Source organism: Heptranchias perlo, chromosome 4, assembly GCF_035084215.1.
Source record: "Heptranchias perlo isolate sHepPer1 chromosome 4, sHepPer1.hap1, whole genome shotgun sequence".
NCBI classification, from domain to species: Eukaryota; Metazoa; Chordata; class Chondrichthyes; order Hexanchiformes; family Hexanchidae; genus Heptranchias; species Heptranchias perlo.
In genome coordinates, this window is record NC_090328.1 from 113494451 (window position 1) to 113507572 (window position 13122).

The 13122-nt window shown below is 45.5% G+C and overlaps 1 protein-coding gene across 4 annotated transcripts in view; it reads left to right on the forward strand.

Annotated features, from left to right (window-relative positions):
* The window catches only part of bnc2 (basonuclin zinc finger protein 2), a 539145-nt gene that overhangs the window by 188208 nt on the left and 337815 nt on the right, over positions 1 to 13122 (forward strand). Inside the window, exon 1 of one of the 4 annotated variants that reach the window (XM_067983470.1) lies at positions 11970 to 12267. The exons of the other annotated variants lie outside the window; for them this stretch is intronic. Coding sequence (XP_067839571.1) covers positions 12265 to 12267 — 3 coding nt within the window. The 5' untranslated portion in view covers positions 11970 to 12264. Of the gene's footprint in view, positions 1 to 11969; positions 12268 to 13122 lie in introns of those variants that run through there. 4 annotated transcript variants of the gene reach the window in all.

Consider the following 13122-nt stretch of genomic DNA (forward strand, 5'->3'; position numbering starts at 1 on the left):
CAGCCGGCTACACCGCCGATGTCTCTCAGTCGTCTGCGCGGACGAGCCCTGCAAATACACCTGCACCTACTCTGCAGTAACACGATGGGTGGCATCAGTGGTGGGTCCTCATAGTGATACCCAGGAGCGGGCATTATTGGACACAACGGACAGGATTCGCGGAGACATGGCAGTGGTGGTGTCAATATAATGTGTGCTGTTTGTTGCTCTGAAATTCAATATGGGTAACACCCATGACAAACCCTCAGACACCCTTGTGCACCCCCTTCATGCTGACGAGACGTCTGCCTTACGCTGCCTACTGCACATATGTGATGCATGCCCTGTGGCTGCAGCACAGGTGGTGGCAGGTTGAGTGAGGCTGGCCGTGAGGGAGATGCACGAGAGGGTGAGTATGGGATGGAGCAATGAGATTGTATGTGGATTGGGTTGCGTGTTAGTGGCAGGGTGAGTACTGGCGAGGTGAGTAGGTGGAGGTAAGATGAGGATGGGGTGTGAGTGGGTATGAAGGGTGATGTGACAGAATAGTGTTGGCGGTGCCGAAGGAGATGTGGGGTGGGGGCAGTGTTGTGGCAGACGGAGTGTAGGGGAAAGACTTCGTGTTCTCACTTTGGCTGACCTACTTAGGTCATTGCAGCGCCTCCTGCACTGTATGCAGGTGGGCGATATGTTGGTTGCGCAGGTGACCTCCTCTGCCACCTCGAGCCAGGCCTTCTTGGTGGCAGAGGCAGACCGCTTCCTCCCGCCCGCCGGGGGGAAGATCTGTGTCCTCCCCCTCCTCCTCACCCCATCTGATGATACCTGGGGTGAGGCATCATTAAACTGGGAGCAGCCTTCCCCCTGGGCTGCTCCATGCTGCAATTTGTCCCATTGGTTGCAGCATCTGTCAGTGGAGGACTGCCCCTTTAACTAGAGAGCCTCCAGCTGACAGATCGTACTGCGCATGCGTAGCCCGCCCGACGCGCAGGCCAGCGCCGCGGACCCCGGAGGATCAGGTAATTGATTCCTATTAGTGGGTTGCCTGCTACGATCGCGTGGGCAACCCACTAATTTCGCCGAGCGTGTTGACCACGCTCCCGGAGGACCACCCGCTGAGAACCCGCAGGCCTGCTAAATTCGGGCCCCACAAGTCCCAGCCAGAATGGTGATGATTGGGTAATTCCCCCATCAATCACACCTGGAGACCACATTGCTTGGCTGAGATTGACTTTAAGCACATAATTTGTATTGTTTAACTGTCCTCCGCTCACTGCATTTTGCTGGAGAAATCAGCCTGCTTTTATCGGGAGACTTTGCTGCAGTTTCGGTCATGAGTTTGGTTTGCTGTAGTTCGATGTTTAAATAGCCTCAGTTTGCTGTAGTGTGCGCTGATTAAATAGACTGTTTGCTGTAGTGCGCTGATTAAATAGGGCCCGATTTTAGCAGGGCTGCGGGTTCTCGGCGGATGGGCAAGCGGGCGCGTGGGTAACGCGCCCGGTGAAATTAGTGGGTTTCCTGCGCGGTCGTAGCAGGCAACCCACTAATTGGATCCACTTACCTGCTCCTCCGGGTTCACCGCTGCTGATCTGCGCATCGGGCGGGCTGCACATGCGCAGTAAGATCTGTCAGCTGGAGGCGCTCTATTTAAAGGGGCAGTCCTCCACTGACAGATGCTGCAACCAATAGCAAAGATGACTGCATGGAGCAGCCCAGGGGGAAGGCTGCTCCCAGTTTGATGATGCCTCACCCCAGGTATCAATACATGGGGTGAGGAGGAGGGGGAGGACAGAGATCTTCCATCCGGCGGGCGGGAGGAAGCAGCCCGCCTCCACCACCAGGAAGGCCTGGCTCGAGGTGGCAGAGGGGGTCACCAGCACCACCAACATATCGCCCACCTGCACACAGTGCAGGAGGCGCTGCAATGACCTCAGTAGGTCAGCCACAGTGAGTACACGTAGTCCTTCCCCTACACTCCGTCTGCCACAGCATTGCCCCCACCCCACATCTCCTTCAGCACTGCCAACACTACTCTGTCACATCACCCCTCACACCCACTCAAACCCCATCCTCATCTTACTTGCACTTACTCACCTCGCCAGTACTCATCCCGCCACTACCACGCAACCCAATCCTCATACAATCTCATGGCTCTATCCCATACTCACCCTCTCGTGCATCTCTTTCACAGTCAGCCTCACTCAACCTGCCACCACCTGTGCTGCAGCCACAGGGCATGCATCACATATGTGCAGTAGGCAGCGTAAGGCAAACGTGTCGTGAGCATGAAGGGGATGCACAAGGGTGTTTGAGGGTTTGTCATGGTTGTTACTTATATTGAATTTCAGAACAACTCACATCACACATTATATTGGCACCACTACTGCCATGTCTTTGCGAATCCTGTCCGGTTTGTGCAATAATGCCCGCTCCTGGGTATCACTATGAGGACCCACCACTGATGCCACCCATTGTGTCACTGCACAGTGGGTGTAGGTGTATTTGCAGGGCTCTTCTGCGCAGACGACTGAGAGACATCGGCGATGTCCCCGGTTGCACCCTGGAAGGCTGCGGAGGAGAAGTTCGGGAGGGCAGTGGTGACTTTGACAGCGACAGGTAGGAAGATGGTGCACGGGCCAGCCAGGAGCAGCTCGGCATGAAAGAGGCTGCAGATGTCAATGACTACATGTCGAGTGATTCTGAGCCTCCGTGTGCACTGCTGCTCGGAGAGGTCCAGGAGGCTGAGCCTCGGTCTGTGGAACCTGTGGTGAGGGTACTGCCCTCTGTGACGCATCTCTCTCTGCGGTAGCCCTCCCTCCTGCTGTACAGGTGGATGTGTCACAGCACTCTGTTGTGGAGCTCCACGTGTCAGAGGTGGACGGCGTGGATGGCGAGGCTGGTGATTCTGTTCGCCCTCCGAGGGGGTCATGACTGCAGCTACGGCGGCCCCCATCCGCAGGATGTACATCTGAGGGGGTCCGCAAGGTAGGTACATGTCTCCGGACCCCGGGGTAAGTGTGCAGGTTGGTGACTTTGACCGTCAGGAGGAGGGTGGTGGGGGCCAAACTTTGTCCCAAGTGACAGAGTGGCCTCCTGCAATGGGTGAGGGTCTCCCCCCCCCACCTGTCAAATGGACCTTTGCAGCTGCCACAGGCTGACAGCTGCAACACGTCCATTCGAGCTGGGAGTGTTTCCCCCAGTGTGTGAAACAGTCCCAAGTTGTTCAAAAATCCCACATAGTCCCTTAATCAGGTCAGTTAATGACCTAAAATACCTAATTAAATATTGTCAAGTGGCATCCCACTGGCTTTAATTGCCTGCGGGATTCCCACCAGCGGGGGCTGCGCGTGCACGCCGGCGGGGAACCCGGAAGTGGGCGGGATCGAGGCGGGATCCGGTCCCGCTCCTGGATTTCCCGATTTTGGGGGCCCCCCCGCCGAGAACGCACCCGATAGCGGGTGGTAAAATCGAGCCCGTAGACTCTGTTGCTGATCATGCGCTGCTTGAACAGACTCTGTTTGCATGAGTGTGCTGTTTAAATAGACTCTGTTTGCTGTAGTGCACCGATTAAGTAGACTCTGCTGTCGTGTGCTGATTAAATAGACTCTGTTTGCTGTAGTGTGCTGTTTGAATAGACTCTGTTTGCTGTAATGCACTGATTAAGTAGACTCTGCTGTAGTGCGCTGATTAAATAGACCGTGTGCTGTAGTGTGCTGATTAAATAGACTCTGTTTGCATTAGTGCGCTGATTAAATAGACTCTGTTTGCTGTAATGCACTGATTAAGTAGACTGCTGTAGTGTGCTGTTTAAACAGACTCTGTTTGCTGTAGTGCGCTGTTTGAATAGACTCTGTTTGCTGTAGTGTGCTGATTAAATAGACCGTGTGCTGTAGTGTGCTAATTAAATAGACTCTGTTTGCATTAGTGTGCTGATTAAATAGACTCTGTTTGCTGTAGTGTGCTGATTAAGTAGACTCTGCTGTAGTGCGCTGATTAAATAGACTCTGTTTGCATTAGTGCGCTGATTAAATAGAATCTGTTTGCTGTAATGCACTGATTAAGTAGACTCTGCTGTAATGTGCTGTTTAAACAGACTCTGTTTGCTGTAGTGCGCTGTTTGAATAGACTCTGTTTGCTGTCGTATGCTGATTAAATAGACTCTGTTTGCTGATTGTGCGCTGATTAAATAGACTGTTTGCTGTAGTGTGCTGATTAAATAGACTCTGTTTGCATTAGTGCGCTGATTAAATAGACTCTGTTTGCTGTAATGCACTGATTAAGTAGACTGCTGTAGTGTGCTGTTTAAACAGACTCTGTTTGCTGTAGTGCGCTGTTTGAATAGACTCTGTTTGCTGTAGTGTGCTGATTAAATAGACCGTGTGCTGTAGTGTGCTAATTAAATAGACTCTGTTTGCATTAGTGTGCTGATTAAATAGACTCTGTTTGCTGTAGTGTGCTGATTAAGTAGACTCTGCTGTAGTGCGCTGATTAAATAGACTCTGTTTGCATTAGTGCGCTGATTAAATAGAATCTGTTTGCTGTAATGCACTGATTAAGTAGACTCTGCTGTAATGTGCTGTTTAAACAGACTCTGTTTGCTGTAGTGCGCTGTTTGAATAGACTCTGCTTGCTGTAGTGTGCTGATTAAATAGACTCTGTTTGCTGTAGTATGCTGATTAAATAGACTCTGTTTGCTGATTGTGCGCTGATTAAATAGACTGTTTGCTGTAGTGTGCTGATTAAATAGACTCTGTTTGCTGTAGTGCGATGAATAAGTAGACTCTGTTTGCTGTGGTGTGCTGATTAAATAGACTCTGTTTGCTGTAGTGCGATGATTAAATAGACTCTGTTTGCTGTGGTGTGCTGATTAAATAGACTCTGTTTGCTGTAGTGTGCTGTTTAAATAGACTCTGTTTGCTGTAGTCCGCTGATTAAATAGACCGTGTGCTGATTAAATAGACTCGGTTTGCTGTAGTGCGCTGATTAAATAGACTGTGTGCTGTAATGTGCTGATTAAATAGACTCTGTTTGCTGTAGTGCGCTGATTAAATAGACCGTGTACTGTAGTGTGCTGATTAAATAGACTTTGTTTGCTGTAGTGCGCTGATGAAATAGACTGTGTGCTGTAGTGTGCTGATTAAATAGACTCTGTTTGCTGTAGTGTGCTGATTAAATAGACTCTGTTTGCTGTAGTACGCTGATTAAATAGACCGTGTGCTGTAATGTGCTGATTAAATAGACTTTGTTTGCTGTAGTGTGCTGTTTGAATAGACTCTGTTTGCTGATTGTGCGCTGATTAAATAGACTGTTTGCTGTAGTGTGCTGATTAAATAGACTCTGTTTGCTGTAGTGCGCTGATTAAATAGACTCTGTTTGCTGTAGTGCGATGATTAAATAGACTCTGTTCGCTGTAGTGCGATGATTAAATAGACTCTGTTTGCTGTGGTGTGCTGATTAAATAGACTCTGTTTGCTGTAGTGCGATGATTAAATAGACTCTGTTTGCTGTAGTGTGCTGTTTAAATAGACTCTGTTTGCTGTAGTGCGCTGATTAAATAGACCGTGTGCTGATTAAATAGACTCTGTTTGCTGTAGTGCGCTGATTAAATAGACTGTGTGCTGTAATGTGCTGATTAAATAGACTCTGTTTGCTGTAGAGTGCTGATTAAATAGACCGTGTACTGTATTGCGCTGATTAAATAGACTGTTTGCATTAGTGTGCTGTTTGAATAGACTCTGCATTAGTGTGCTAATTAAATAGACTCTGTTTGCTGTAGTGTGCTGATTAAATAGACTCTGTTTGCTGATTGTGCGCTGTTTAAATGGACCGTGTGCTGATTAAATAGACTCTGTTTGCTGTAGTACGCTGATTAAATAGACTGTGTTCTGTGGTGTGCTGTTTGAATAGACTCTGTTTGCTGATTGTGCGCTGATTAAATAGACTCTGTTTGCTGTAGTGTGCTGATTAAATAGACTCTGTTTGCTGTAGTGTGCTGATTAAATAGACTCTGTTTGCTGTAGTGCGCTGATTAAATAGACTCTGTTTGCTGTAGTGCGATGATTAAATAGACTCTGTTTGCTGTAGTGTGCTGTTTGAATAGACTCTGTTTGCATTAGTGTGCTGATTAAATAGACTCTGTTTTCTGTAGTGCGCTGATTAAATAGACCATGTGCTGTAGTGCCCTGATTAAATAGACTCTGTTTGCTGTCGTGCGCTGATTAAATAGACTGTGTGCTGTAGTTTGCTAATTAAATAGACTCTGTTTGCTGTAGTGTGCTGTTTGAATAGACTCTGTTTGCATTAGTGTGCTGATTAAATAGACTCTGTTTGCTGTAGTGCGCTGATTAAATAGACTCTGTTTGCTGTAGTGTGCTGATTAAATAGATCGTGTGCTGTAGTGTGCTGATTCAATAGACTCTGTTTGCTGTAGTGCGCTGATTAAATAGACTCTGTTTGCTGTAGTGCGCTGATTAAATAGATCGTGTGCTGTAGTACGCTGATTAAATAGACTCTGTTTGCTGTAGTGTGCTGATTAAATAGACCGTGTGCTGTAGTGCGCTGATTAAATAGACTCTGTTTGCTGTAGTGCGCTGATTAAATAGACTCTGTTTGCTGTAGTGCGCTGATTAAATAGACTCTGTTTGCTGTAGTGCGCTGATTAAATAGACCGTGTGCTGTAGTGCGCTGATTAAATAGACTCTGTTTGCTGTAGTGTGCTGATTAAATAGACTCTGTCTGCTGTAGTGCGCTGATTAAATAGACCGTGTGCTGTAGTGCGCTGATTAAATAGACTCTGTTTGCTGTAGTGCGCTGATTAAATAGACCGTGTGCTGTAGTGTGCTAATTAAATAGACTCTGTTTGCATTAGTGTGCTGATTAAATAGACTCTGTTTGCTGTCGTGCGCTGATTAAATAGACCGTGTGCTGTAGTGTGCTGATTAAATAGACTCTGTTTGCTGTCGTGCGCTGATTAAATAGACCGTGTGCTGTAGTGTGCTGATTAAATAGACTCTGTTTGCTTTAGTGCGCTGATTAAATAGACCGTGTGCTGTAGTGTGCTAATTAAATAGACTCTGTTTGCATTAGTATGCTGATTAAATAGACTCTGTTTGCTGTAGTGCGCTGATTAAATAGACCGTGTGCTGTAGTGTGCTGATTAAATAGACTCTGTTTGCATTAGTGTGCTGATTAAATAGACCGTGTGCTGATTAAATAGACTCTGTTTGCTGTAGTGTGCTGATTAAATAGACTCTGTTTGCTGTAGTGCGCTGATTAAATAGACTCTGTTTGCTGTAGTTTGCTGATTAAATAGACTCTGTTTGCTGTAGTGTGCTGATTAAATAGTCCGTGTGCTGTAGTGCGCCGATTAAATAGACTCTGTTTGCTGTAGTGTGCTGTTTGAATAGACTTTGTTTGCTGACTAAATAGACTGTTCCCTGTAAGACAGAATGTTTGCTGCCACAAGTCCCGTCCCACCTCCAACTCATTGACTGACACAGTGGTGTCAATAGACATATCGGAATTCTTCTGGTGCCTTGCAAGCCACAAGTCATGCTTTTCCATTTTATTTACTAATGTCTGCCTAGAATGGCACTCAGTATAGATGGGCTAGGACAGCAGCATACAGAAACTAACCAATTCCTCAAATCAGGCGTGAGAGGAAATCTTATTCCAGTTTTGGAAAATGAGGCTGCAGCATTCAAATTAACACCCTGTTCAAAAAAGGGGAGAGGGATAAACCCGACAATTATAGGCCAGTCAGCCGAATGTTGGTGGTGGGAAACTTTTAGAGACAATAATCCGGGACAAAATAAATTGGAACTTGGAAAAGTATGGGCTAATAAATGAAAGCCAGCACGAATTTGTTAAAATAAAATTGTGTTTGACTAACTTGATTGAGTTCTTTGATGAAGTAACAGAGAGGATTGATGAGGGTAGTGATGTTGTGTAAATGGACTTTCAAAAGGCATTTGATAAAGTACACATAATAGACTTATTAGCAAAGTTAAAGCCCATGGGATTAAAGAGACAGTGGCAGTGTGGATACAAAATTGGCTAGGGGACAGAAAGCAGAGAGTAGTGAATGGTTGTTTTTCAGACTGGAGGGAAGTATACAGTGGTATTCCCCAGGGATCTTTTTGATATATATTAATGACCTGGACTTGGGTATAGAGGGTATAATTTCAAAGTTTGCAGATGACACGAAACTTGGAAATGTAGTAAACAATGTGGAGGATAGTAACAGACTTCAGGAGGACATAGACAGACTGGTGAAATGGGCAGACACATGACAGATGAAATTTAATGCAGAGAAGTATGAAGTGATACATTTTGGTCAGAAGAATGAGGAGAGGCAATATAAACTAAATGAGTCAATTTTAAAGGGGCTGCAGGAACAGAGAGACCTGGGGGTGTATGTACACAAATCTTTGAAGGTGGCAGGACAATTTGAGAAGGTTGTTAAAAAAGCATATGGGATCCTGGGCTTTATTAATAGAGGCATAGAGTGCAAAAGCAAAGAAGTTATGCTAAAACTTTATAAAACACTGGTTAGGCCTCAGCTGGAGTACTGTGTTCAATTCTGGGCACCCCACTTAGAGAAGGTGCAGAAAAGATTTACTAGAATGGTACCAGGGATGAGGGACTTCAGTTATGTGGAGAGACTGGAGAAGCTGGGGTTGTTCTCCTTCGAACACAGATGGTTAAGGGGAGATTTGATAGAGGTGTTCAAAATCACGGTTTTGACAGAATAAATAAGGATAAATTGTTACCAGTGGCAGAAGAGTCGGTAACCAGAGGACACAGATTTAAGGTGATCGGCAAAAGAGCCAGAGGCGACATGAGGAAACATTTTGTTATGTAGTGAGTTGTTATGATCTGGAATGCACTGCCTGAAAGGGCGGTGGAAGCAGATTCAAAAGCAACTTTCAAAAGTGATTTGAAGGGAAAAAATTGACAGGGCTATGCAGAAAGCAGGGGAATAGGACTAATTGGATAGCTCTTTCAAAGAGCCGACACAGGCACGATGGGCCGAATGGCCTCATCCTGTGCTGTGCCTACTAAGATACTATGAAGTACAGCTGCTGGATATTGTATTTAGTCGTTACATGGAATTACATAGAATTACATAGAATGTACAGCACGGAAACAGGCCATTCGGCCCAACTGGTCTATGCCGATGTTTATGCTCCACACGAGCCTCCTCCCTCCTTCATATCCTTCTATTCCTTTCTCGCTCGTGTTTATCTAGCTTCCCCTTAAATGCATCCACTCTATTCGTCTCAACTACTCCTTGTGGTAGCGAGTTCCACATTCTAACCACTCTCTGGATAAAGAAGTTTCTCCTGAATTCCTTATTGGATTTATTAGCGACTATCTTATATTTATGATCCCTTTGACCTGTTATTTATTGATCATTGCACCACAATTAAAAAAAATGTTAACATCTCTTGTTATATTTTCATTCACATCCTTTCTAGGATCGCTCTCTCTTGCCGAGTCCGATCTCAGATGGGAGGGAGGAGGGAGGAGGGAGGGGGAGGTGTTAGAATCGGAGCAGGACAAGGGGCGGGAACATGACTATAGTTCTGACATTTGCTTACTCGCATCATGAGGCACATACGTCAGTAGAAAAAATGAACTTGTATTTTTAAAAAAACATTCTCTCTTGTTATATAGCTCAGCTTAATGAAAAGAAAGACTTGCATTTATATAGTGCCTTTCATGACCTCAGGATGTCTCAAAGCGCTTTGCAACCAATGAAGTACTTTTTGAAGTGTAGTCACTGTTGTAATGTAGGAAACGCAGCAGCCAATTTGTGCACAGCAAGATCCCACAAACAGCAATGTGATAATGACCAGATAATCTGTTTTTAGTGATGTTGGTTGAGGGATAAATATTGGCCAGGACACCGGGAAGAACTCCCCTGCTCTTCTTCAAAATAGTACCATGGGATCTTTTATGTCCAGAGAGAAAAACAGAAAAACTCTCAAAAGAATTTTTTAAAATCAGGTCTTTATTCTCAAGTTTACATTTCAGATATATCTCCATTCAGAAACTGGGCAGGTGGAAACACTATTGTTTCTGACAGTTAATCTGTGATGGCTTACTTACTGGAAAGGAGGCTCTGGGCTTGTCAAAATGTCTCATCTGACAGTATAGGTTCTGAGTGGGCCGTGTTTTACCACTTAGAGCCTGGCATTCCTGTATTAACAAACACATTGTGGAACATTCCTGCTTTCTTTCTGCCTTCGACAAAATCACATTCTTAGAAAAGGTATGTTTCGAAACTGTGCATCCGTGCGAATGTGTTATTAATTACAGAGAAAACAAGGCATTCTCCCGCCTTTTATTGGAAGAGTCCACCCGTAGCCACACAGAATCGTACAGCACAGAAGGAGGCCATTCGGCTCATCGTGCCTGTGATGGCTCTTTAAAAGTGCTATCCAATTAGTCCCACTCACCCTCTGCTTTTTCCCAATAGCCCTCGTCAGGACCTTATCGTTTGTGAACTCACAGCAAAGAGATCGATGCTGTGTTGAAGGGAGTAGGGAAGCAGAGGACGGTTATGTATTCTGTAGACAGTAGAGTATTCTGAAGTCAGATGCATTCAATTTGTGACAATATTATGCTACTCATCATCCAATGGGGAAAGCCTGGACAATTTGCACATTAGTCTGACCCCTAATAGCAGGGATTGTGCCCACTGCACAAAAACATTTTTATGACAATTTACACGTTGTGTCTGACAATTTTGTTTCTTGGCATTCTGCTATAATGCTCAATATTACCTGCTGAAAGAAAATAATGATTTCCCCCCTCCCCCCACCCCCAAGAATTCAGGGCAAGCTTTATGGAACATAGTTTATGTTAATAATAAGAAATAACTGAGAGCAGAATCTCAAGCCGAAGAGAACACACAGGGAAAAGAATTGTGTGTATGCAAATATCTGTCCGCTGCATGTGTGTGTACTTGTCGTATGTCCCCGTGTGTGTGTGTGTGTGTGTGCGCGCAAGTGCGTCCATTTGTGTTCACATATATAGGCATGTGTGTATACAGTTGCTTGCGTGTGCATGCACATGTGCTTGTGTGTGTATACGTGTGCGTGCACAGCTGCTTGCGTGTATACGCGTGTGCGCAGTTGCTTGCATGTGTATACGTGTGTGCGCACAGGTGCTTGCGTGTATAAATGTGTGTGCACGGGCGCTTGCGTGTGTGTACGTGTGCGCAGATATTTGCGTGTGTGTACGTGTGTGTCCATCTAACACACCTCCTCCTCTTTCTATAAAATTTAAATTTTATTTTAAATTTTACTTGCGATTATTATTAGATTTTATTTTATTTTTGGTTCAACTCTTTTATTTATAAGCAATTGACAGCATATTGTTTTCAAGACTGGCTTTTTAAGTTGAGGTTGTATCTCAGTCACTCCTTATTCCTAGTGCAAAGTGAAGGTTTACAACAAAGAAGAGCAGACAGTCGGCGCAGGAAGAGTTAATGAAGTAATTGGAAGAGAACTGGTACAGTAGTTGCTCCACAGCAGCTTGTTTCAAAGTCCGGTCAGTCTGAACTGTTGCGACTTCATTACTTGAGACAGGAGTTTTGTGTAAGTGACACATACATCACAATTCTGTCACAATCCTGAGGCAGGGCAAAGTTCAGGGCCAGGAGCAGGGTGTAGGTGCACGGGGTCAAGGGGGAAGCAGGAATGGAGGAATGGCCTCTTGGTGGTGTGTCTGTGAGCTGCTTTCCCGTCAGAGTGAGCCCAGTGCAGAGGTTCCTTGGCAGTGTTTAATGGCAGGATGATGTAGTCTGTTGTGACTACTGCATTCCATTCAGGTTAAACTAGGGAAATGGCATTGTTTTAAAATTCCAAGTCGCATGAATGTTTTATTGCCACAAGTGCGCTCAGTTCTCGAGGGACGGAGTGTGGGGGGGGGGGGGCGGGGGGAGCGGGAGAGAAGATCCAGGAACTGCTGGAAGAATACTTCCTTGGAAAATGTTACCACTGGTGTGTGAGGCTGATTTGCTGTGACAGTCACTTAGAAGGATTTCACATTTCTTAACTGTGGCTGTTTAAAATCTCGATGTTGAGACAATTAACTATTGAAGGAAATATGACGAGACACATGCGAGGGGGCTGAGAGGTGGAGAGAAGGAATGTGCCAGAGCGGAGCAGAGTTGCCTGCTTGTGAAAGTGCCAGAACCCCTAGAGCTGGTTTTGCTGTCTGCTACAGGCCAGGAGTGATCTGTTAACTGTACGACTGACTGGGAGGCCACGGCAGCTCATGGTACTGTATGTTACCACAATACTCCCTCATTCCTTCTCTCCCTCTCCCTCCCTCTCTCTCTTCTCTCTCTATTTTTTAAGAAGACACTAAGATAGTAGGAATGAAAAAAAGGAATACATTAAGAATTTAAAGAGCTGTGCTAAATAAATCAAGTTAAAATATTTAGTAAATGCACTGTTGAATAAAGTAGGGGCTTGTTTGAAAGATAAATGATAGCTCTAGGGAAAAGTTTGGGCTCGGGTGATTGCCGGTTTGGATTCTCCATGAGCTGCGGCAGATTGGAGTAGAATTGTTTGAATGAAATTATGGGGCAAATGTTACTCAATGTTTCATTTATTTTGTAAAATGTTTCAAGATACAATATTTTTTCCGCGTGTGTTCTAGTAATGAACCAGGCTGTCGTTCTGTGTTAGTGAAAGCTCAGCCTCGGTAAGTTTGAAGGCAGCTCTGTTAAATGAATGTCACTTTGTGTGCTTCTCACTTCGTTTCAAAATGCTGCAAAATTCTCTCGCTCCCAATTTTTACCGTCAATTTATTTTCCTTTCCTCTCCTCCCTGAGGGTTTTTGACTCCCGCACGGGGGTTATTGTACCTTGAGTGGCAGCCACCACCTGCTACTTCACCCGAGGGGGGCGTTACACATGCGTCAGCCTTTAGGGCGTCTGTGAGCTATTCAACCATGCAAGGCGTCGCAGCCTTGTCTGAAGTCCTACAGTGTGCGCTCCAAGGCGAGGGTTTGCTTGATAGTAATCTGGAGCAGGAACCGTGGGGGAGCTTACTTATGTACCCCAGTGTGACTTTGGCCAATTGTAATGTTCCTAGCACTTGCCCTATAGGAAGAGGACTTTTATTACTC